Below are 27,873 nucleotides of genomic sequence, written 5' to 3'. Positions count from 1 at the left end.
AAAAAAATTATTCCCGGGCGAAAATAAGTTTGAATACGTGTATTACCTGGTTTAGAGTAAAATTATTTTAATAACTATGGCATTCGTTGTCTGCCGTACACATGCCCTAGAATGGTGTATTACTAACATAAATCAAAGATTTGACATTTATTAACATTTATTAGATTCAGTAAAAATACATTTTGGAATGACACAATGTTAAATAATTATTGCTATCTTGTTTCTAATTTATGTTAACTAACCTGATTTATCTATAAAATTTGTAAAATTAATTCAATATGCTGTGAACACATTGTGCTAAGTTAGTTATAATTTAATTTTTCAGAAACTATTTTTAAAAACACCTTTTAGATGTACAATTTTATAAAACTTTTGAACTGCTTTACACTTATGTCTACTGAACGTAATCAATTGTATGTTAACTATATATTACTTTAAGATGTAAGAAACATGATACTTTTAGGTAAATAGACAACTGGGGTTTTTCTCATTACATCCACTACTTTTGTTCCAAAATTTTTTCGGGTATTATTTACATGAGAATCCTTAGCAGCATGTAAAACCCACCAATTGAAAATAGATTATTATGTTACAAACAAATAATAAAACTTGTGAAATAGTTATGTATACTAATAACCGAATAATGGATGTAAAAATTATTTTTCTAAAAAACATCCATAAGAATAATAAGAAATGACATCTAAGAGAGGACAGAATACTTTTAAGGACTAACAGATACTGACTATACCTAGCTTGTTCATTTAAATTAAGTAAAAATTTTCATTTTAAAGTAATGAAGATAATACAAGGTATAGATCACGACAACATACAGAAAATTTATTTAAACCTTTTTTCACTTCAAACTGCCGGTTATATTTCAATATTTTACCTGAAAATAGAAAATTTAAATCATCAAAACTTATTTGAAAGAAAGTTGCTTTAGTTGAAAGCATTGTTAGTATCGTACATATTTTACAATAGCAGGAAATTCATCCATCACAACAGTAATCATATAACTTATTGGATTTAAATTTATTAAGAACAAATTGGAAACGCCTGTCATTAGCAATACTGCAACAAACTTATCAACAAACCTTTTCTGAGTATTTAATTTCTCAGTAGTTTATTTAGTAATAAGTATGAACTATTATCATTTTTATTTATCATAAAAAAACAGCCTTGATGTTCAATGTAATGTACAGATTTATTTCTACATTATGTGTTATTATAACACTTATTCATGCAAAATGGAGCTTAAATAAGAATTATAATTATAAATGTAAATATTAACACTACTGCTAAATATAAGTATTCAATTGTTTTATAACGCACACTTGAGTGTTACTATGCACACAAACTTTTGATAATTGAACTGTTAATTCGGTTTTCTTTTGAAGATGAGTAAATAATTTTGTAATAACTCTTTTTTTAATAACATATTTGCCTCGCAGACCTAGTCGTTGAAATGCAATAATTTACTTGAGAGCAATCAGAACGCTGTAAATTAATTTTCGCATGACTTCTTTATTTTTAAGAATGAATGAGGAAAAGACAAACCAAGAAAAAAATGAGATGGGTGGCAATTGTATTTTTGTATTGTTTTCTATTCAATGAAGGAGAGAAGTAAATTTATTATTCCTCGAAATATTTTGAAATATATGAAAGTCTTATTTTTTTATCATAATATTCTAATTTAAAGGGTAAATGTTTGCATTATTTCTACAAACTATTATTCCCAAAAATAAAGTAGATTTTCGAGTTGCAATATGACTAGAAATAGATGATATTGTGCAGTTTTATAATAAATTAACCATGATTTGGGCTTTAAATTGAATGAATTGTTTTCATTCACTCATTGCACACACGGGTTTGAGCGTAAGCGTAGTCTATAACTCACGGCTGAAACAATATTTTTCCTGCCTGCCAGTCTGTATGTCTTCAACACGATATCTCGACAATTAACTGACCTTTAGACAATATTTTGCATGAAGCATTATTTATATATATAAAAACGAGTACTATGTGATGGTGCATGGCAATCCATGGCTGAGTTTTTATAGTATTCAAATGGCAAAGTTCACGATAATACCATGATGGCAACGTTAAAAAGCGCATAAGGAATACACAATCTAAGGATGATCATATGATCTTTTCAAATTTGACTTAATAACACACGTAACCTATGAAACTATATATAAACTTGAAAATTTGCCTGTTATGGAACATATAGCATACTCATATGTTGTATTAATATGAGCAAGTATTTCATATACATGTATATATTTCCAAAGCGTAAAAATAGATTTAATATTAAACGACATTTTTATCGAATTAATGTATGTTTTGTACCTAATATAAGGATAATTTTTATTAAAAACCGTTTTAATTTATGTTCAGAAACCGGTGGTTACACACTTTAAAGTAAAAAAAAAAAAAAAAAAGCTGGAAATAACTAATTGGTACACAAAGTATAACTTATTTATAATATGTAAACAGTTATTGCAGAGGCTTATAAGAAATTGTACGAGGTATGAAGAGGGTCAGGATGTGAATGGTAACATATTTTAACTTTTGGAACTCAAATATGAACAAAAGATAAACCAGTTTCATAATTGGAAAAGTTTAAATTGATTAAGGTCAGGTCGGTTGGTATTAATATCAGATATACGAGGGGGACAGCGTCTGATAGGAACGATAGGCAATTTATGGTGTGTTGTGAAACTGCGTTTCTAACGCCGTTCTCAAGCAAAAGGCTCTGATAACGACTACATTATCTTAGAAATTGGATAACGTAGTTTATTTTTTATCAAGGATTCTAAAACATATACTTCTGAACGTCAGGGTAAAATCGTGTTATTTACGGAAGTCAACTTTTGTGGAGATAATTTGAGAAAAAAAAAAAAAAAAACTTGCACGTAACCAACTTTTATATTCATGAAGTATAAAATAACGATGATCGTATTGAGTGGAATCTTGGTATGAATGAATATATAAATATGAATGAAAAATGTGTTATTATGTTCCATTGTGTTGTTTATGAAACTTTACCTGTCATGACATATGCCATCGTTATGTTTCAAAAAAATAACACTGCTCTTCTAGGAGTGGAATCAATCCTTTTCATCTGGCGTCGAAAAACCTTGGTTAAGCTTACATCAGAAAGGTAATAAATGTTTCGCGATTAACTCACTGATATCCCTCATAACAACTGAATATTTGTCCGTTAAAAACCACTCAAACATCTTCGGGTACAAGGCAAAACGCCAAACATGTTACTGTACTGAAAAGCTCACTTAAATGTTCTTCTCGTCGTAGGTCTCAAAATTTGTACACATGCTTTTTTAACTTCCTCCTCTACGTTATTGATTAGGTATTTTAGTGATCAACTTGGCCGCGTATCAGCTGTCAAAAATTTGATTTCACTACATTATATTAAAAGACATAGCGTCTTCGGAATTTCAAAATATAAATAACTTAGACGATTCATTTTATCTCAATGAACTAATCCTTACGTACTACTTTTATCGAACAACACTTGATAAAAACATGACATTTTTCTTTCCCTTTGAGGTGCACGTAAAACAATGAATGAACGTCTCTTAATTACCTTTATGTTTGATAAAAATTTTTTCCCCGCCCACTTCACCTAATATTGCTGCTAGATTATTGAACAAATCAGAAATCAGATTAAAGTTTATAAATTACATTAGTCTGTATCCACAAATAAATTTGAATAATAGGATTATTTTAATGGTCACCGTTTTTGAATTTTTATTTAAACTCTTGTCTTCTACCAAGTAGTTTTAAACTAAATACAACTTTAGTTACACTCGTATTACATTATTAATGTACCCAGTGCTCTCCAGATATTGAGAATGACGCAAAAAGAATTTAGAAAACTAACTCGAACATTTCATACGACTTTTCCGACCATTAGAGTTGTATTGTTTATAACCCAGTCAGCTATTGCTATTGTCACTCAGTCAATATTAATACGTTCCTAGAATTATCCGATGATACAACTCAGTCCAACGCCCTTGGGAGCCAGAGTGTTAACTATATTGACACATAGAGTACAGCAACGATTATCGCTTATTACATGTAATGCAATGTTATTGACAACTGATAGATTTACAGAATATTAGGGTTTTGGAAAATCTCCATTCATTCATTCATTTTTCACTTATTTATCTCATTTACATGTAATACAAATATAGTGATAACAATATACACGAGAAGGTACCCACATGGGCAAAAGCCCGTGTGTGAGAACCGAGTCCATCTTCACTCGAGTTTCCAATCACAATAATACTAATATACAATGTAAATTTAGAAAAAAATTAAATTTGTATGATTTAAAGATAACTAAAAATAACTAATAGTAACATACTCTGTTTGGATGCATATTAACTAAATTCAAGCAGTGTAAAAAGTAATAATTTAATCAGTTATGATAATGGAACGACATGACAAAGATGCAACAAATTCTAGGATATGACAAATTCTAGTTTTATGGCTATAAGATGTAAGACAACATATGGGATGAGCTTAAAGAGTGCGCAAGAAACATTATTTTAAGAGCTATAAAAAAGGAAAAGAATAGAAAAAGATAAACATCGTTATATATTACAAAAATAGAAAGGGTCTGTATAAAGTTATGTGACGCTGATTGAACAGGGATATACGTGTCTGGAAGTAGGGTTTATATGTGTAAATTTATGAAAAATACGATCTGGTAAAAATATATAAATTCATATTTTTAACCCTTTTGATACCGTCGTATTTTGACCTCCACCAAACCCTCGTGCAGTGACGATATGTATATTGATTTCAAGAAAAATCAGGTTATAGAATGTAAATTGGATCTCGAATCCGATACTATGTGTTTATGTGTGTTTTCTTGGTAAGTTAAAAAGAATAAATGATAATAATTTGTTTAAACAAAAAATATTGAAACTTTTTGGCTATTTTGTTTTCTTGTCATACTCGGATGCATATAATTAAAAAAAAACATATTTATATTGCTCCGCGAAACGTAATAATATTATTTACTTTTGTGTGTTCAACGATGGCGTCAACTCTTATTCCGACACCATCACTTCGAATATTGCTATCACATCAAACGATCTCGCGTTGCTGAATCAACTTTGGAAAATTTCTGCCACCACCACGCGGTGATTCTGCAACGCAGTCAGGAAATAAAGTCACTTTATACAAACTGAGCTGCTGATTCAAACTGCTGATTCAGAGGTGACAGAACATATTATTTGTGTTCCATTTCTTACCACAACGCGTTATTCGGCAATCACGCCACTAAACAAAACTGGCAATAGACTTCGTAAATACATTTTTTTTGTAAATACCTTCCTAAAAGAATTTAATTTAGCTTAAATATAACATATATATCTATAAACCAAAAGTGTACATTTACCGATGCATAGTTAATCAAAAACATTAAAATAATTAAAAGTGAGTTATATCTATAAGTCAAAACTTATTATTTATAACGATGACGACTAAAATACAAAGTTTAAAAATACCAAACAATAATATGTAAATACTGAAGATAAGAATTAAAGATTTAACTAATTTATATATATATATATATATATATATATATATATATATATATATATATATATATACACAGGCCTCAGCATCCGTTTTGTAAGATCCTGTTCGAGTAAAAATAATGTAAGACCTACATATATGTAATAAAACACATATAATGTTTTATGAAGATAAGATTTTACGGACATTTTCAAACGTTTAGTGAAAAATAAAGAAAAGGAAGTAACTTTCAAGATCTACAATCTGATTTCTCCCTCAGATAAATATATAAACTAATATGAAACTACAATCTGGGATAAAATACACAAATCATACCAGTGTGTTGTGACATACATGAGTCAAGTCAAGTTCTTACCTTTCCATCGTCAAAAAGAACTTATAGCATGTGGAACAAATATACACACACATTCCTACATTAAAACGAAATGGGAATACGACGCATGCCGTGTAAAAGGCTTCATTAAGGATGCAAACAAATTTAACATACAGTTCGGTTATTTTTTTGTAGTTATATATGTTACTATATCACCACTTTTAAAATTACTATAATTGTACTCAATTTCATTTATTCTGCGAATTTCTCGTTGCTTTATGGTTACCCACAATGTCAATGTATTAATCTAGTTAAATCACATAGAATGAAAAAAACCACCATCCTACTACATGTTTTCTATACAGAAATTAAGCAAAACTTCAAGTGTATGAGTAGATTCGTTCTACAAATTTCGTTCACGCAGACAAACAAAAATTACAATTTTTCAACACTCGAGTGATGGATTTACCGCGCTAACGCTCAGCAAATCAATGGGCAAAAAAACTCTTATTGAACCCAACCATACAAACCACTATTAAACGACTCCTCCAGAGTATTTTTTCCAGAACTTGGTTCTTATTAAAATTACAATGCATTGCCTGAGCAATTAACATATTGTCCATAATGTATCAGACCATCTTGAAAGTATGTCCTGTCAACGATCGACCATCGTGATTCAACGTACTTGTAGGTTTGTTATACAGATTTCGTTCAGGGAGACAGACAAACAGAAATTACAATTTTTCAACACTCGAGTGATGGATTTACTTCGCTAACGCTCAGCAAATCAATGGGCAAAAAATTCTTATTGCAGCCAACCACTCAAAACAATATTAAACGACTCCTACAGAGTATTTTTCTCCAGGGCTTGGTTCTTATTAAAATTACAATGTATTGCCTGAGCAATTAACATATCATCCATAATGTATCAGATCATCTTCAAAGTCAACAATCGACAACCGTGAGTCAACGTTCTGTATAATGCTGAGTCCACACTAACCTAATGCTGTACAACATACTGGTAGGTTTGTTATACAGATTTCGTTCAGGGAGACAAACAAACAAAAATTACAATTTTTCAACACTCGAGTGATAAGATCACTTCGCTAACGCTCAGCAAATCAATATGCAAAAAGCTCTTATTGCCCCCAACCATACAAACCACTATTAAACGACTCTCCCCAGAGTATTTCCTTCCAGGGCTTGGTTCTTATCGAAATCATAATGCATTGTCTGGCCGATTAACATATCATCCATAATGTATCAGACCATCTTCAAAGTCAACGATCGACAATCTTGATTCAACGTACTGTATAATGCTGAGTCTGCTCTTTCCGACAAACACTAAGACAATGGTTTTATCACATTTAATGCTTGGTCCAGAGAGCGTACCACATACAAACACGAGATGTAACTTGTAGGTGGTGCTGGGGGGTTGATGGGGGGATGGGGAGGGGGCATGGCGACACACTGCTCGCTGTCTCTGTAATATTGGATAGTCTGTTCCATTTCTTCTGTCACGTTTTGTGTCGTGTGTGCTTCCCCAATTCCGTCTTTCATTATTTGATCTGCTTTTTAGACCAGTCTGACGCCGGCAGTATCAGTTCAACGTTCAGTGTAAGTAAGCATTTTATAACGCGGATTGTCCGGTAAAATATGAAGTCTGTGGCTCGTGTTTTTTATCTCTATTATCAGTCCGTACTGAAATCCACATTATTTTCATACCATGGGTGTTCTTAGAGGGAACCATTATTGTCTGCTTAAAAAGAGCAGGAAAAGGTTTTATTTATCTGCTGTTTTAAAAATAATTGAAACAAATAGAACTAAAAAATAACTTATTAATATGTTTCCCTATTCAACAGCACTTCCTAACTTAATTCCAATTTCTAAAATAATTTATTTATTTAAACGAGCCTGTTGGCTTCTTGGAGTCTTTGTTGCCTTGCATTGCATGTAAATTCCTGAACGTAAACTCACGTAAGATATTGTGTAATACTAACATTTTATTTGTGACACTATTCCTTGTACATTGCACATAAAAATTAATAAAGAAATGAAAATTTAAAAGTTCATTACTGCATTTATTAAAGTGGTGCCATTGTTTAGAACACGTTTTTATGTAAAATTCATAGCTCCTGAAGGTTACTTCTCTGGATATATAAAAAGTACAACATATTTTTGATACTTTACGTGAAAATACAAGCATTCAAGTACGGAATTTATAGAGTGTTGTAGTCAAGCCGAAACAAAAAATGTATGTCGACAATAAGTTTTGACAGTATTTGTAAATGAGTTAAAGCTTCAATGAGTTTTCATTAGTTTTGACTTGATAAACATACGTTTTTTTATTTAAAATAATTTAAGAATGACATTTTCTAAATTTTATCGAAACTATACTTATACATAAATACAAACTTTAAACTCCCTGAAGCTAAAAATCATGTACATACTGTAAAAATTTCACATTTAATCCTCAACAATTTTTATTTGGACCTGACTACAAAATGCCTAAATTTCCTAGTTTTCATGCCTGTAATTTTTCGTTGGATGATACAAAATTTTGATTAACCTTTTCTGTGATAAAGAAGTTATCTTAAAGCTGTGAGTTAGTTACACATAATTTTGCGTTTTCGACCAAAAATTGATTGCACCACCCTAATATTAGTATTCGAAAATAAGTCCACAACTATGAGATAAACAGTAATCGGTTATTTCTACTCTAGTCTTTAAAGTACCTGACCTTAAGACTCTCTAGTTTAATCATTAAGCCATTTCTAGCCTCCGCTAATAGAAAGAGAGTTCCCAATCTCTGGACCAATCAGGATTATAGTATAAGCTGACCTCTTAAGAGTTTCCGCCATCTAAACTCCCTCGGCTTCTAGGTCGGTGATAACAGGTATCCTGAGTAAAATCGATTCATAAAACATTTTATCAACCTGATTTACAAGCAATAAGTTTTGTTTTTTTTAAATCTTATGATAAATAAACCCAAATCATTGGGTTTTTAATGATACTAAAATATTCAATATTACTTAAAACTAAGACTTTTAAGAAAATGAATTATCGTCCACGGAAAACCTGATTTATATCGCTACAATCACAAGACACGTCCATGATATTTTTGTCAATTTTTAGGACATGGAGTACTGACAATTAGGATAAGAAAACTCCAAATAACAAGTCTCGTTTAACATTTGTGGAGAGGCCAATCCACTTTTTAGCCTAATTGTAACCTTTCTCATAAACCACAGGCCTGAATAAGAATCTCAGGAAACAGACTTAAAAGGATTATCGATAGTAAAGTCGACCAGGTCGATAGTAGTAATAAAAAGTACAACGGTTATCGAACCTGGACGGTTCACTTCTGGCTGATTTATACCTTCCAGTTGAACGCACAATGAACAAAACAAAATCCGACGTGTCACTTAAATATATCGGCAACCTTATGGATGTCCAGGAGAGGCACGTCACTAACAGAAAATTTCGAGATTATGAGGTGAAGGGTAATTCGTTAAGTCCTAAATAAGGATGTGCTCTTGCCTGCCTGCTTTGACTGGAGAGGCTGGTTCAGGGCTGGATTTCCCGTCTTCCAAGGCGACATGTTTTGAGATTAGTGACCTAAATTCTTCCTCATGGATCTCGACATGAGACGGCCCCTAATCCCAACCTTGCTCATCCAGAATATCTTTTCTCTGGTCCTTATAGGACTAGGTGCAATTTCTAAGCTTCTTGTCGTAAGAGAACCAAAGAAACCAGCTCCCCTAGGATGGCGATGGCAACTTTAGATCAAATCAATGAAGGCATATATAAATTAATTTTATACGATTCAGGAAGCCAATGTCTCGCTCCAAAATGTACTTAGTTAATGATAGAGCAATAGCATACCAATTTTGGATCATATCAGCCATCCTTAAGTCGACAGTATGTAAGAGCTTAGAACGAGGAAATGGTAATCTCATCCCTATTACAAAAAGCTCCAATTACAAAAATGTTATCAGTTGATATTAGATCCATTGATCTCTAAAAGAAGTCAACTCTAGCATCTAAAAGTGGTAAAGAATGTTATCATTTAAAATTTTAAAGGCTCCTTATCTTTTTAGATCAGACTTAACAACTAGGAGTCACTAGTAATTTACTTACAGAAAGTCCGTTCCAGTAGCTCGTAAAGATACGTTAAAATACTCTGGGAAATTGTTTACAAAACAAACTTATTAGCACTTTATAAAATTTAATAACTATCTACATTGTAAATAAACGGAGCTTATGGAATATGTATGCATTATCGCCCCTTTTCGATAAGTGTTGTCGATTTAGATGTACTTTGATAATCCGACATTTGCCAGTCCGACACACTCGAAAAAGGCTATCGGCAGTCGGCGCTGGCCGCTCAGGCCACTGTAGTACTGTACAAATGTACAGAATATTTAAGTAAGAAGAATAAAAAAACTGCTTTAGATTTTTTTAAAGTTTAAAGATTATTATGTATGCACAGTAAGTTCATTCTACTATAAATAGGTATGTGCAATAAATAAGTTTGTTCTTGCAGTATAGTGCTTGTTTATTTTCACGTTTCTTAATGACTATAGGTTATTTATGCATTGTGTAAATGGCACCCTTGGTAATCCGACAGTGTGCTGGTCCCATATCTGCCGGATTATCAGGATTGGGCTGCATTTAAACATGAAACATTTTTTTTAAACCATACTAATTTAACGGATGGTTAAAATGTTTTTAATATCACTATCAACTACAGTGCATTTAGTGAGTTCGATAGGGAGACTTAATCAGAATAAACTTAACGTCGTCTTAGTGAAAACATTTAATAACATGAAACTGCAAATGGTTGGGATCTCAAACATTTTAAGGATAATGTTTCTATACATATAAGAAATATAAATAAACACACGTTCAGCCACTTCATTTTTAAACGTCGGCATAACATCCAAATCATTTATTATTTGCCTATAATTAGACGGAAATCTGTGTAAAAAGGAAATATATACGTATATTCGGGGAAAATAAAACGAAAGAAGGTCATTTACCTGAAATCCATTTTCAGTTTTGTTGTTGTTTTTTCGGGGTTAATACCTCATCATCAGGCTGAAGAATTAAAATATCAAAATTTTCAATGAAATTGAAGATTAGATTTTTAAAGACAAACCGGTAGTTGTAAAACAAAACAACAACAAAACAGAGAATAATTTACTAAACTGGCGGCCATCTTGGTTTTAGCTCAGATAAAATGTAAAATCTCATGTACTTTTTTGTAATGGAAGAATTATAAGATAAGCCTAATTTAAAATAATAATTCATATACATCTAAACTCAGATTTTTGATACTTTTATAGGCTATTCAGGAAAAATCTTGAACTTTCCGTTCAGTTACTAAAAAAAGGATAAAGTAAAAGAAAGTATAGTAACTGCATGAATCCATATCTTCCTCTAAAACAAGGACTTAGCATGAGGTTTAAAATTAGTCTTATGGGGAAAAATTCAAGGTCGTTTAAACAAAACCAGCTCTTAAGGTACGTAACCTTTTTAATCTACCCAGTTGTCGAAATATTACTCGAATAGGTTTTAAGTAGTGGACTCAGCAGTGGAAAACGATAAAATCATTGCTGAAAGCATCACTAAATAAACTCACGATTCTAGAGAGAAGATAAGAAATAGTAAGAGGGTATCTCTAGTCCGTGTGGCGAGCCACGGACGTCACAGGATCGCGGGAAGCGGTGAGTCAGTCCCTCACGAGTCACGAGTCATGCCGGCATCTCCGCCTCTAAATTGCGATGCCGCACATTCCTGCTCTCGCAACGGCGCGACTCAACTGAAGTTCTTTGGAAGTTCCATTCTCTTGGCACAACTCAATTCCTTCCCTCTTTTTAAAGAGAATCCTCGTCTCCATTCGATTAATTTTTAAAATACGGGAAAACTTCACGTGGACGTTCGGTTTAAAGGTTCATTCATATAAGAAATACTGCCACTGAAATTGACCTAACATTTTCCTTACCACCTTAGCAGCGTTTCACCTCGAGATGCACGAACAGTAAAAGTAATGCGAACTCAAAACAAAATCTACAGAGTAGATCAGCTAAGGCGACCTTAATGTATATGAAGCTCGCGAACCATAAATTACAGAGTTACGTTTGAAAATGCTCTAATTGTAACGTAATCGAAATAATTTTCAACATTAAAAACAGTGTATTAGTTCTATCTCAAAGAAAGTTAAAGATACATGCATGTTCTATTTGACTGAAAAAGTATTTGATTTTCAAAAGCGTTTAACAAGAGGTACTTTAAATTTGCCATTTAATATTCTTTCGATAATGTCCATTAAATTTTTCAAAATATTTACTTTTGTGCCGGTAAGTAAATAAGTTCACACGATTATGAATTTTAAGAGAGATTTAATTTAAAAAATTACTGGTTGCATCATTTTATTTTTAAATTGGTAGAAAATGCCAAATTATATATTTAACCCCAAATTTCTTTAGTCTACCATTTTGAAACTGTGAAATATTTGAGATAATAATTTTCACCTTTCTGTCGACTACAACTTTGAAACAATGTGGAATATTTTTCAGGTTTACAGTGCAAAAGTTTAAGATTCGAACCCGGGACACCGGTTTTGGCACAACTTAGACCTTAACTTTTATGAAAATATTTTCAATAAAATCCCTGCATGTGATTTAGTGGATTCGCATTTTGTTTCATTATTATAGGTCTAAACACTCTCCTAGTTTACGTTTAGAACACCTTATCTTACTCACCCCGTATATAAATCTAGATCTTAAACTACCTGTAATGTAAAGAATAATTTCTGTCAAACTAATTTGCAGAAGTTGCGTCTCACGCGAAATAATGTAACGCTAACTTGAGACATGCCGAACTAAGGCCATAAACTTTACGGCGAATTGACATGTTCTGCAGAATTACACCTCGCTACACTGGTGGCTTGATACCGTTCCAAGTTGACAATAATGGCAGCTCCATAGTTCCGATGTTCGGCTGTTCCATAGTCAGGTGCTGGAGAACAGCCAAGGATCTCTTGTTCGTATCTAGACCGTGTTATTGTTCACATTTGAAAATGCAAGAGATTTATTTCTTTATTGCCGTTCATCCTCAAAGAAATTGGTGACGTTTTATATCTACTTTTTAAAGAGAGGCCGCTCCTCTTTTAAGTCTTATACTGCCCTTCCTCATTGCTCACTGGCCTTTGCGAGGATCTTATCAAACAGAATAAAGGTGGAGAGTCGATACAGTACAAGACTGATGGAACTGATAAGAAGTAATAAGGTTACAGATAGGGTTTGCGTTATCTCTAACTCATATCCAAGGTCCGACGTCTTAGAACGCTCGGCAATCGGCACTCCCACATCGGCATATTTGATATGAATAAATAGGTTTTAAATTTTAAATAATAATCAGAAATATATATTTGTAATTTCTAAAATTATGCTTTCTTTAAGGTTAGGTACCTAGTTTGTGGTTGAATTAATGCTGTTCATACAGCGGCCTTTAAAGATGTCTTCTCTGACAACTGAAATATTGTCAAAACAATTGTGATCACAAAGAACTGCGTGCACCTGAAATAAAATATTTTGGCAATTCTGTAAATATTTGTTTGGGTTAAATTATTAGGTGACCCCAAAAGTGTTGCATAAAATCTCAACCAATGATCAAATCTTTTTCTTATAATCTATCTTATCAATTTCTTATTAATTAAATTTTCAATTAGGAAAAATACAAATAAATCTATTGAATTTAATAAAATAACAACAGAAAAAAACGTTATTTGCATCTTAAAAACTTAATTTCCTCCAGTTATCCACAAACGTACCATAAAATCACATCTTCATTTTTCAACAATTTTCTTGCGCACTGATTAAAACGTGGCCCTAAATTATACTGTTTCCCTATAACTCATTAAGGAATTAAAGATTTCCTGGCAAACAATAATTGCACCGTCCTAGGGGTTTATTTACCATGCCCACATTTCTTGATTACTAGTTTAATGATTTTACATACCCATTATATATTTGTATGTATATATTACATATACATATATATATATATATATATATATATATATATAATACTGAAAAAATTGTTAATGCAACATCCAACTGTATGCATTTCGATCAAAATATACACATATCTGTACATGACCAATGTAGAATACATATTAAATAATGAACTTAAAAACATTTCAATTCTCAGTGGAACATTGATTTCCCATCTTAAAGCGTGGAATTATATAAATATTGTCTCCATATACATTTAGAGTTAAGAGGTTCCTGGTAAGAATAAACAGTGAAATAAAATATTATGTTTATTATAATATGTAAATCCTACAAATTAAACAGCATTATTCCGTTTAAGCTCCAACCATTATATCATTGATAAAAAGTTGAATAGGCCGTAATTGAAGATAATAGGCACTATTCCTCAATTATCTCATAAACGAGCAATCCCGCACTAATTAATAGTGTCGGTCAATTGGTTATGTTGATACTTGTTTGTAATCGGATTATATTGTTCTACCAGATATCAAACAATGAGTTTGTTACGTCCGATCTGAATTTAATTTACATTATGTGTAACGGTTTGGATTTATTAAAGGCCAATGTTTATTTTTCAAAGACACTATGCTATTGCTAAACAAATAAGCGACAAGTTTAAGACTAAAAATATGACCGCCTTTAAAAAGAAATTCTTAAGACACTATGCATATCGTCTAAAAACACAAATCAATATTAAACGATAATTTTTCATTGTTTTAAAGGTGAACTTACAACGTGGTAAAAGCTACGTGTTTATTTATTTCCCTCTATTGAATTCTTAATTTTCTTCATCGTGTTTAAAAAGATAACTAAGGGTCTAACATTATGCTTATTACTATCACATTGCTTATTTATTCCACAGAACACGTACTTTAACACAGAATTCCGCCAAAATCACATAATTACAATTTTAGGTTCGATTGTTGCTAAAATTGCTTTGGATTAGCGTAGAAAAGCAAGAGAGATTGGCGTAGAAAAAACAGGGCCAAATCCATGCAATCTTCTATCGGTTAATACTGCACCAAAGCTTTATTAGATAGCTCCGCAGTGAGCAATGTTCTGTAACACCTGGTAGGATATTTATCATCGTTTACGATAAACACCGTCTTCTTCGAAGGAGCGATATTGCAGTGTTGCCGGACAGAAAATGGTCATTTATGAAGCCTTTTATGAAACAACTCACTGAATGAATACTATACAGGTCACGCTGTTAAGAAAAATAATTGAAATGGAGGTGAAGAAAGACATTATTGTTATGGACAGTCAAACTTTCAATGCTTAGATAGTGTGAAATACACTGAAACAGTCCACAAAATCATATAATATCTTGGTAAGTCGCTATCCTTGGTACACCTGTTCCAATACAAGTTTGTAACTACTTAGTATCCGACTTTGCCCTCGTTTAGAGAACTTCAAAACGTGACGTTTGGTATTGTATATTTAGAGTTATGGTTTTTAGAGTCAAAAGTTGTAGATTTAGTATACCACTCCATCATCAGGCTACAGAATAAAATTGGATCCGTCGAATATATCGTTATTGTAGTTAAAATTGTATACCACAACACACTTAGTTTGGTTTGTTGTGGTATACAAGAAGCGAGGCATTGAGCTTCAACAGATATGAAGCTGGACCTAGGATAAAATGCAAGAACTAATATAATAGTAATACCTCCTTCAATCTTGTATTGATTATCAGTCCAGAAAAGAGCTACGTTTGACATCATGTCTACGCAGATTTATATTCAGTAGTGTTTAAATTGGTCCCAAATAAAAAATGTTATCCGAAAGATGTAAATTTTGAGAACACCTAATGTACCAATGCCTCATTAATTGCCATACAATTATATCCTTTTACAAGTACCTCGTTCTATTTTAGTTGTCACCAGTAATGTTTCTTCATGATAATCGAAAAAGAAGAAACTATGGCTATCCTCTTCCCGTATCATATACAAGAAGCGAGGTATTGAGCTGCAACAGATATGAAGCTGGACCTAGGATAAAATGCAAGAACTAATATAATAGTAATACCTCCTTCAATCTTGTATTGATTATCAGTCCAGAAAAGAGCTACGTTTGACAGCATGTCTACGCAGATTTATATTCAGTAGTTTTTAAATTGGTCCCAAATAAAAAATGTTATCCGAAAGATGTAAATTTTGATAACACCTAATGTACCAATACCTCATTAATTGCCATACAATTATATCCTTTTAGAAGTACCTCGTTCTATTTTAGTTGTCAACAGTAATGTTTCTTCATGATAATCGAAAAAGAAGAAACTATGGCGCTATCCTCTTCCCGTATCATATACAAGAAGCGAGGCATTGAGCTGCAACAGATATGAAGCTGGACCTAGGATAAAATGCAAGAACTAATATAATAGTAATACCTCCTTCAATCTTGTATTGATTATCAGTCCAGAAAAGACCTACGTTTGACAGTATGTCTATGCAGATTTATATTCAGTAGTGTAGTAAATTGGTCCCAAATAAAAAATGTTAAATTCACTGAAATGTTTTCGAAACAAGTCCAAGGAACACTGGTGATAACATTCTTAACTTAACTGAAATGATCCATAAATAATAGTATTTGTTCCTGGATATACAAAGTGGATAATATATGTAAATGATTTCAGTTATCTACTAGACGACTACGTCTTACTTAAGGAAGATAAATAAACACTAAAACAGCGGCTCACCTGTTTAGGATAAAAGGATTAAAATTATACAATGCATTTTAAATTTTGACATCTCTCACTCCCATGATCTAATATGAGTTACATAGTTACTTTGCAACAAAATATCGTTAATATTTCTATTGATACAAAACTTATCTATCCCAATATTTACAATTTAATTTTCTTAACGTTAGCGAAGCATAAAACAGGAGCTAGAAATTGTTCTTTTCATGTATGTCTGTCGCGCGAAATCTGAAAAACAAACTGGCCTATAGACTTACAATTTTGCATGAAGCTTCATGTCTACATAGGGAACACTGAGTTCGATGATGGTGTATGTCATTCCATGGTATTTGGATGAACGTTAGTGAATATCAACTACATTGGTCTTATGAGTTATCATGATTCCAGCGAGAAATTACAGAATAAATACATTTGTAAACACACTGCTTACAGCCACATGAGATTTAGTGACACTATTATTCAAAGAGTAAAAAGTAAAAATAATACAATCGAGTCAGTGTTAAACGTCAGTGACATTATTTATCTTCAGCGCATCCTTGCATTATAGTACCATCGCTAGCTTACCGGATTTTTTAAAATAATATAAACGCTACTAAAAAAAGTGAATGAGTAAAGAAAGAATCAAACTTTATTTCTACATTTATAAGAATGAGTTATATTATTTATTATTTGTATCCAAATATGCAATTACGTTGAGCGCCATTGTTGCCTATCACTCAATAGTTTGATACCATTTATCTTTTGTCTGCCGGGAGATGTACTTGTTTCTTTTCTTCTTGTGTATGTAACTGTCTATCTGTCTGCAGTATATCTAAAGATTTAATTGAGCGACATAATATTTAAACATTGTCCATGATATCTACCTAAGCAAACCCTCTTACGCGACCCACCTTGTATAAGAATAAACTGACATAAAGAAACATTGAATTCTAGAACTTGTTATAAGATTAAAAAGACTTAGTTGGCATAACTAATGTAATTTAACTTACAATTTATAAATCATCAATTATTTCTTAAAATAATAAATATAATGACTATATTTTTCTAAAAAATACGGGAATACGGTAGTAAATATTGAATAACATTAACAAAATTATTTGCTCATACATCCATGGATTTTTAAGGCTGTTTACAAGTCGATAGATTATCATAACTGTATGTGAGTAATACTAGGATTTTATGATATTGTAATAAAAGTGGGACATTTTAGGTAGAACAATGTGTGAAATGTGTGGCTCAATAGACGTAGACCGTCAGTTAGACTGGGCATGAATATTAAATAAAGCCATACCACTAGCAGTGGAATTGAGCGAAATAATAAATGTAAATAAATTTCTATTGTTGTTTTTTTTTTTTTTTTTTTTTTTTTTTTTTTTTCAATATCGCATTAGTTAATCAACGACTTTTACCACAGCAGTAACCTATACGATATATCTAGGCACAATTTATACACCGTGATATGAAAATGTTATAGCTCCTTTATTTTATATTGTTATTCTCATTAAACCGAGTGTAAAGACTATTAGTTTAGACTATTTAAAGTATTGAAAATAAACTTTTTTTGTATATTGCTAAACTATTTTTTAAATACAGATTTAAAAACGTAAAATATCTTTAAAAAGCGTTTATACAATTACAAATAGCGTTAATTTCTAGTTAATCCATTGCGGAAAGCAACTTAAAACATGAATACACAACAAAGACAACAATTAAAAAAGAATTCTTCACGACAAAAATCTTCTTCCGGAATATAGATTCATTTTCTTCTTTGATCATATAGTTTCACAGTGTGGCAAGTAACGTAAAACAGAAATCATTACACGGATACAAACAGTTAATAATAACTCTTCACAACAAAGTCTTGCTATACAATTTAGGGTCAGTTTCTTCTAAATCCAATATTTTTTCAGTACGACAATCAACATAAAAATATGATTACTCAAACCAATGTCAAAAACTCCTTTTCTCTACTATAATTAGCTGCATAACCAAACAACACACATTGGTGAGTTTGAGTGACAAATAACTTTCTCGGACGACACCGCGCTACAAGCAACAGTGAGCAGGGATCGTGACGCAGAAGTCCTAGAGCTACTACAAGTCCGGCTTCCCACAGTAGTAGTATCATTATATGGGTTCGTTTCTGTTATTGGGGCCTTAACCCGTCGACTGCCCTTACAACCAAATACATAACCTGTGCCTAAACTCGCACCACCCTCTACAAGTCCGGCTTCCCACAGTAGTAGTATCATTATATGGGTTCGTTTCTGTTATTGGGGCCTTAACCCGTCGACTGCCCTTAACCAAATACATCACCTGTGCCTAAACTCACACCACCCTCTACAAGTCCGGCCTCCGACAGTAGTAGTATCATTATATGGTTCGTTTCTGTTATTGGGGCCTTAACCCGTCGACTGCCCTTACAAACAAATACATCACCTGTGCCTAAACTCGCACCACCCTCTACCAATCCGGCCTCCCACAGTGTTAGTATTATTATATGGGTTCGTTTCTGTTATTGGGGCCTTAACCCGTCGACTGCCCTTACAATCAAATACATCACCTGTGCATAAACTCGCACCACCCTCTACAAGTCTGGCTTCCCACAGTAGTAGTATCATTATATGGGTTCGTTTCTGTTATTGGGGCCTTAACCCGTCGACTGCCCTTACAACCAAATACATCACCTGTGCCTAAACTCGCACCACCCTCTACAAGTCCGGCCTCCCACAGTAGTAGTATTGTTATATGGGTTCGTTTCTGTTATTGGGGCCTTAACCCGTCGACTGCCCTTACAAACAAATACATCACCTGTGCCTAAACTCGCACCACCCTCTACAAGTCCGGCCTCCCACAGTAGTAGTATCATTGTATGGGTTTGTTTCTGTTATTGGGACCTTAACCCGTCGACTGCCCTTACAACCAAATACATCACCTGTGCCTAAACTTGCACCACCCTCTACAAGTCCGGCCTCCCACAGTGTTAGTATTATTATATGGGTTCGTTTCTGTTATTGGGACCTTAACCCGTCGACTGACCTTACAACAAAATACATCACCTGTGACTAAACTCGTACCATCCCTTCCTCCATATGCGAATCGCATACTTTGAAATCATTATAGGTTGAGTTAAACCATCTAATATAGAACTCGTCCATTCATAGAAGTGTTCCTTGTGTTTTTCGAGGTCAATATAGAAACATACTAAATGCCTATCATTAAATTCCAAATAAAATTATAACGACATGAAAAGAACAGCAATACAAGTAAATTACAACACGGCTCAAATTAGAGGAAAAATATAAAATTTGTTTTGTATTAAGTACTTGTTTTCAGAGAACAAGTGATTCGTCAACAAAACACTTAACTAACTAAACAGACAGCAATCGCGTTGTGTTTATAGTCCTTTGGCGTTTGGATTACTGCTAAATAGTTTGCAGGATAAATGTGATGACTTGTTTGATCTTAATCACGATCAAAATTGATTTTCAGTAGTAGGCTAGATATTGATTTATCTATAAAAATTATTTATCAGAAATTTACTCATTGATTTATTTTATCACGCATCTGAATCGTAATTGTAAGTGTCGATTATAGATATCAAATATGTTATAAATTAAGTTTAAATTCCAGAAAAAAATACGATGCATTGTGTGATATTAAATGCAGCAGACTAGAAATGATTTTATCAAAATTCTTATCAAAATTTTACTTTTTATGCAATATTTTGTAACACATTCGAATCGTAATTGTACTTTTTGGTTATGAGTGTTGAGAAATTACGAATTAATTTTATACACTTAGAACGAAAATCAAGATTTTTTATGACAAACCTACGATTACATGAAGGTTAAAATAGTTCATATAATAATCTGTTAAAATGTTAGGTTAATAACAAACTAATCAAAATAACATCCACACTAAGTAGGTACCTGAATTCTTATTTTCACTAAGGGGTTAGATTTTGAAACAAGAAATCAACAATATACAGGATGATCAATAAGAATACCTACTACTTTTTGTGGTCACATATGTTTAGTCCAGACCTATTTAACACATGGGCGCCGCACATGATAAAAAACGTCAAGAACCGTAGTATATAGGGCATCTAGATAATGCTGCACCTGAAAATTTATGGGTACATTGGGAGTATACAGGTCATGTAGCGCCAAATGTCACAACCACTTTTGCTGATTTCGTCTCAAATAGTGGTAATTTTTAATGCAATCTTCAACAAGACAGACAGTATGATTCAAATAGAAGTACGCCCACAATAGCCTTCGCTAAGTTAAGAAATGCGTTCCTGGCGACTCCTACCAACTATTTTTAGTTCAGAGCTTAAACGAACACTGAACACTTCCGGTTCAAATAGTAAATATATCTGGCGTCATACTTGTGTGTAAACAAGACACATGATATTAATAAAGAATGCATAAACATACGTAATTCTGAGTAACTTATTTTGATCACACAGTGTCTACTTCCGATTTGCTAATCTATTTCCGGTCTATGATATGGAATACAAAATCCTATTGTCAGCAAACCCTTACTATTCAAACCTCTTCTATGTTCTTTAAACAGTTCAATTTGTTGCAATGGGCTGACAAGTCAAATAGATTTTACATGAGTTGATGAAGATTTTATTATTTTTTTAATAATGATAAGAACATTTTAGTAAGATATTCACTTGCCTTAAATCGGATAAACAAGAAATGCTTGCATAGCTGGAAACTTGTATATAATTTGGGTTTAATTTAGTCAATTTTTTACGAATTTCATCATATACTCAGAGTGAACCATCTCAATAAAAAACGAACCCACAGGCGTTACCGTGGAAATACTGATAATTATTGAAGAAATTTACAATTAATCATTTGTATTTAATTAAAAAGCCATTTACATAATATGTAATTGTGAGGAATTATTTTTTCGTATTAATTGCGTTTTAATGAAGGTAGAAATGTTAAAGATCACAGTTGAGTTTGGAATTTTCTCACATATACGTCCGTATGATCTTTGGTAGCATTTTGAGAAATAAGCTTAAGCTCAGTTATGGAAGATATTTTGAAAATGTTCATCGTACATTTTATTCACAAATAAACATGTTTATTTTCTATAAGGGAACTCCACTGATAATTTTACACTGTTAAGTTTATAACATACAATATTTATTTGTGCATACACAATAAAAAAAAATACCATACGTTCCTTAAAAATTAAAATAAATTAGAAAATATAATAATCTGATACGATTCGATACTTACAAGTTATTTATTAATAATAACCACCACTATCTTAAAAATAACAGATTTTCTTTAAAAATTTAAATAAATTTGGATATATAATAAACTGATACCGGTTTCATACTTACAAATTACTGATAATAATTGTTTATTACAAAGTTGAAAGTTATAATAAAATTATACATAGTTTTAATTACATTATTGTATTCAATGTAATGAATAATCGGTTTCCTCAGGTTTGACCCATTTGGGGTTACCATCTTAAGAGAAATCGTATAGAAAAATTAATCTCAATTGTTATTTACAAGTACATACAAAAGCTACTATTGAATTAAACATATGGAAATCACCACTAATGCATATTAAACTACAAAAAACAACAACTAAAAAAGTATTAACATACAAAAAAACGTACAAAATATCGATGCACACCTATATTTACTTTTATTCAAACTAACTTCATTCATATAAATATACATGTATATACATACTGTATACACACAAATATACCCATATACACAAACACTATAACCAAGCGAGATTCGAGAAATATTAATAAATATTGGAACAACAACAAGTCAGGTACAAGACTATAAATTATTAATATAAAACACACTAACACGCGCCCGATATTTAGTGATACAAAACAGATTCTTAAACATGTGTTTGGGAAGAAATATCAATATCCCATGTTCACACTACTGTTATATAAAATCACAATGAGATACATTCACGTGGTTGTAGATCATAAGAAAGAGAGTTATTATTTTATTTGCCTTTAATATCATTTTTTTGGTGAAGGATTCAGGCGTGTCCCATATCATAACATTTGAAAGTTGTTATGATATGGGACACGCCTGACATGTACTAGTGAAAGATTATTCATTAAGATTAAAGTGAGGCATTACATTTTTCTGCAAACTATTTATCTGTAATTCAAATTTAAAAGGGATATGAACTTCATTTTTAATTTGTTGATACCTACGATGAAATCATACAAGTACAAATCAAATTTGTGACAGTACAAATTGGTGTGAAATAAAATTCTAATAAGTGATTTTTCTGTAAAGTGACATCTTGTCTATTACTCAAAATCAATTTTGATGTTAATTGAGATCAAACAAAGTATAAAAGTTATCCCCCAAACTTTTAGCAGTAATCAATACACCAACAGACTGTTAACGCATCACGATTGCTGTCTGTTTAGATAGACAAGTGTTTTGTTGATGAAACGCACGTCTAAAAACAATTACACTAAACAAAATTATTTATTTTCCCTTGCATAGAACTGTGGTACAATATCAGGAAATTGGTTTTTTCCAAGTCATGATAGTTTTATTTCTATATTGAAAATTTACCTAAATACTCAAGGACCGCTAAGTGGCTTTCACGACGAGACTTAATTACAAAATCCGATTTATAAAAGGTATTCAACCCGTACTATATTCAACCCAACCTAAATAATCTCAATGTGTGCGATTCACAGTTGGAGTAGTTCGTGGTACGATTAGGTGATGCTTTTGGATGTTAGGGCAGTCGACGGGTTTAAAGCCCCAATAACAGAAACGAACCCATATAATGATACTACTACTGTCGGAGGCCGGACTTGTAGAGGATGGTGCGACATTAGGCACAGGTGATGTATTTGGTTGTAAGGGCAGTCGACGGGTTAAGGCCCCAATAACAGAAACGAACCCATATAATAAATAACACTACTACTGTGGGAGGCCGGACTTGTAGAGGGTGGTGCGACATTAGGCACAGGTGATGTATTTGGTTGTAAGGGCAGTCGACGTGTTAAGGCCCCAATAACAGAAACGAACCCATATAATGATACTACTACTGTGGGAGGCCGGACTTGTAGAGGGTGGTGCGACATTAGGCACAGGTGATGTATTTGGTTGTAAGGGCAGTCGACGGGTTAAGGCCCCAATAACAGAAACGAACCCATATAATGATACTACTACTGTGGGAGGCCGGACTTGTAGAGGGTGGTGCGACATTAGGCACAGGTGATGTATTTGGTTGTAAGGGCAGTCGACGGGTTAAGGCCCCAATAACAGAAACGAACCCATATAATGATACTACTACTGTGGGAAGCCGGACTTGTAGTAGCTCTAGGACTTCTGCGTCACGATCCCTGCTCACTGTTGCTTGTAGCGCGGTGTCGTCCGAGGAAGTTATTTGTCACACAAGCTCACCAATGTGTGTTGTTTGGTTATGCAGCTAATCTTAGCAAACAGATGAAAAGACTTTTAGTAGTGAAGGATAATTAATTAAATTTTTGACACTATGTTGAGTAATTCTCGTTCATTCTGCTTCCCGTCCTGAGAAATTATTGAGTTAAGGAAAGAATTTAATCTAATTCTAACTGAATAAATGCTCGTTTAAGTTTCAGGGTTTTAAACTTGCATTTAAAAATAGCTCACTAAGGTTGCAAAATAGCCTTTTTGTTGTACCCATAGTGGACAAAAATAGTTCTCTTTTCTTTTGTTACAATGAAAATAAAATATAAGCGAGCTTTAACCCCTCTACATTAATTGTGTCCACATATCCTTTAGAGATCTACTTTTTTGAAAATCTCGTAGATTATTTAATATATCAACAAAAATATAAATATAATATAAAGTCGAACGACGTCTATCTACCGAAGCAAATCAAATACTTTTCTGCCCAAAGTCCCTGACTTTTAATCAACACATCATCACATTTCTAACAGTAAATCTTTTGTTAAAGCATCATAAAGTTTATAACAATAAATATGATAGAGACGGAATGTTTGTAATTATTATTCTTTAGCTTAAACATCAAAATTCCTTGAAAATCGGGGTTTACATCTACCTAGGTATCGTCCTTATTGTTGTTGACGTACGAGTTTAGAATGTCAAACCTTGCAGATTTATCTCCATTTTATAAAAAAAACTGATTCATTGTACAATAAAAGGGTAAAATTAATTAGATGTGTAATAATACACGAATTCTGTAATTTTGTACATTTCCAACTGTAGTAAGTTAGAACAGAACTGGTAAAAACGTTTGAAAATGTGACGTTAACATTCTTTAAGAATTCTATTAATTAATTAGACTGAAGCCACTTTTAAAATAAACTTTCAAGCAAACAGCTTACTAAAAAATGACCTTATTAAAACATCACAAGGCTATTTTAAAACACGGGAGGCGAACAGAAGTGCCTGGTGTTATTTCAAAGACAGCGCATGTTTACTTATCGTCCTCCTAATCGTAAAAAACAAAATCCTCTTTTCAAAATCTTCTTCAAAACAACAGCAGTACCTACTAATCTAAACTGCAAACCAATAACGTGTTATCTTACTATAGCTATGGAGAAAGTCCCAGGTTGTCATGCTAATTAAAAAATGTAATGATAAGTTGTAAAATTTCTCAAATACTACCTCAGGGTGAATATAACATAATAATGGCCTTAATAAAGTGTACCAAATGTATATTTATAAACTAATGATACTTAGTAAACACTGAATATGTTTTATGCAATCAATGGTTTCAATATAATTAAGAAACATTTTTTTTAACACTAACGTTTTATTGTTCCGTACATTATTCTCCTTTAAGCTATAAACAAGCAATAATAATAGTACAATAAGATTTTTCATTTTGAATTTTCCTTTGTACAACAAACAAAACATGTATCTTTAAATGATCTAGAATAAAGAAATGAGCTCCTACATAAAATAAAATCAGTATATTTTTCTGTTTGCTCCTTAAATAATCCAATAACGTATTCCGCCCAAATCTGACCAAGAAAAATAATTTGATTAGATTGTTATCCGCATATCACAAAGATTTAAACCGAGTTAAGGTGGAGAATAAAAATAAATTACGGGTACTAAAATGTACGGATGGTAAAATCTGATTGTTGAATGGCAACTCAACTTACCATCCTGATCGCGGTGTCAGAGAGCGGCTTTAGGAGACAAGTCACATTCTAACCTGTACCGAGAAGACCGAACACAACAGTGCCTGTAGTTGCGGTGTGAAGCGGGCAGTATCTTGCACTGGCAGGCGCACGGCTACTACTCCCCCCACCGTCTTACCACATCGATCGCCGCCCCCAGCAGTTCCCGCCGCCCCCGCCAGGTGGCTCTGCCTCTCAGCTTCTGACCCCATAATTGACTGCCGCCCCCGCTAATTTGCATTTATATTTCGCTAATTGAATGACTGACAACTTTGCGTCGCTTCGGTAACGGATTTATTAAGGGCCCTTAAATAGCAGGGTGTCGGCCGGTCTGGCCCAGCTGGGCGCTCTCCAGCGAGGCTATTGATTTAATCGGGTATCCGAGCGTTTGTTTACTCCCAGAGAACAAATGGTTTGGGCAGAATTGATGGAAGAGGAAATTACTTGGCTCGAGTTACTTTCGCGAAATTAAATGTATTCAATGAAGATGTCGAACTAAGTTCAAAGGCTGAAACATTAAATTGTATTTTCTTCATCAAGCAACTGATTAAATTTGTAATTAAACTATGTAACACTAACAAATTTAATAAAATATAAATTTTAAAATGATTAAATTGTTCATCAAACTATATACCACTAACAATATTTAATAAAATATAAATTCACTCTATACATTAAGAATAATCTGAAGTTGTATTTAAAGTAATCGAGCGTTCATTTTAAATTTGAATATTGAATACAAATTTAATGGGTTTTCGTGAAATTGGCATTCAAAGCAACCGAAAATTTAACAAAGAACAATATTAAACACTGATCTTTCTATAGTTAAATGAAAATTTGTTAAAGTAGGTCGTCTATACTGCTTTCTCCAAGTATAACTAATTCCAAATCTGTATTCACGTAACTAAAATCTATACTTTGTTCAAAACACAAATTATTACAGGTAATCAGTAAATCTCGCTATAACATAATTATTGCCGAAATATATAACATATAACCATTGCGGTGAACTGAACCAAGCTCTTCAACTCAATTACGACGAGTTCCTTGTTGCAGTCTCGGAGTTTATAAAAAAGTTACTTAACCTATGAATGGATACTGGTAGTGTCACAATGGTAATTAACCGTCCATTGTGTCAAAACCCTCCCACTACCAATCCACTAATATAGAACAAACCGATTAATTAATTGCAGTCAGGTGACTGAGATTACAAGAGGATCATTAGTTAATTATTTCAACTACAATCCATTATGCGAGCTGTCATAACCATTTTACTTAGCAGCCAAACAGTATTTATATTATTTTGCTGCGTTTCGGGACTTTTGGTGGATAGTTTTTGGATTGTTCTATTGCTCTGCTTAAATAAAATGACTTATAATCATGTCTATAAACACTACTACTTTCTTACTGTAGGTGGAAAAGTGACATAAAGAGTTCTAAATGGCATCAAGTTTATAGAAAAAGTTTACTAATTAAAATTCTTTTCCTCAAAACAAAGCGCTTTTACAAGAAATGATTTCGGGAGGTAAAGACACCACAAACCATAGAGCATTTTATAAAATGGAACAAGAAACAGAACGTGTTAATTTTATCAACGTTGGAACATTGGATGTGAATGGAAACGCGAGAACTACGTATGTCAAAACAATTTCTACAGATTGATCAGATATTGCTTAAGCATAAGGGTTACACTGAGAGTGGTTGATAAGAAGCTTACAAGAAACTCTTCATATCTTACAACTTTTATCTTACTAGTGAAAAACTTCACTTGAGATGGATTCCTAAGCTCTTTTTGGACAGGAGTTTATAAAACAAATTTTTTCATCATTGGGCAACAATAATTTTATTATTTCACAAAAAACAGATCAAACTTTTTCATAAAACTTGTAGAAAATGTAATTCTCAACAAAACTGTGTAAATAAAGAACACAGAAAGCGAATGAATGTTTGAATGAATTTTTATTCAAAACAGTACAACACGCCTTTTAAACTTGACTGACAATAACATTGCTAATTACCTATTGAAACTATTAAATTACTAATAAAAAATTGTA

The 27,873-nt window shown here is 32.6% G+C and overlaps 1 protein-coding gene across 1 annotated transcript in view; it reads right to left on the bottom strand.

Annotated features, from left to right (window-relative positions):
* LOC124357875 (guanylate cyclase soluble subunit beta-1) overlaps nucleotides 1-25,928 on the bottom strand; it is an 824,835-nt gene extending 798,907 nt beyond the window's left edge. Inside the window, exon 1 of the mRNA XM_046809961.1 lies at nucleotides 25,802-25,928. Within this exon, the coding sequence (XP_046665917.1) occupies nucleotides 25,802-25,804 (3 nt within the window). The 5' untranslated portion in view covers nucleotides 25,805-25,928. The remainder of the gene's footprint in view (nucleotides 1-25,801) is intronic.
* Between the last annotated feature and the right edge of the window lie 1,945 nt (nucleotides 25,929-27,873).

This window comes from Homalodisca vitripennis, chromosome 3, assembly GCF_021130785.1.
Source record: "Homalodisca vitripennis isolate AUS2020 chromosome 3, UT_GWSS_2.1, whole genome shotgun sequence".
NCBI classification, from domain to species: domain Eukaryota; kingdom Metazoa; phylum Arthropoda; class Insecta; order Hemiptera; family Cicadellidae; genus Homalodisca; species Homalodisca vitripennis.
The sequence above is the reverse complement of the archived record's forward strand: the minus strand, read 5'-3'. Positions and strand labels throughout refer to the sequence as shown.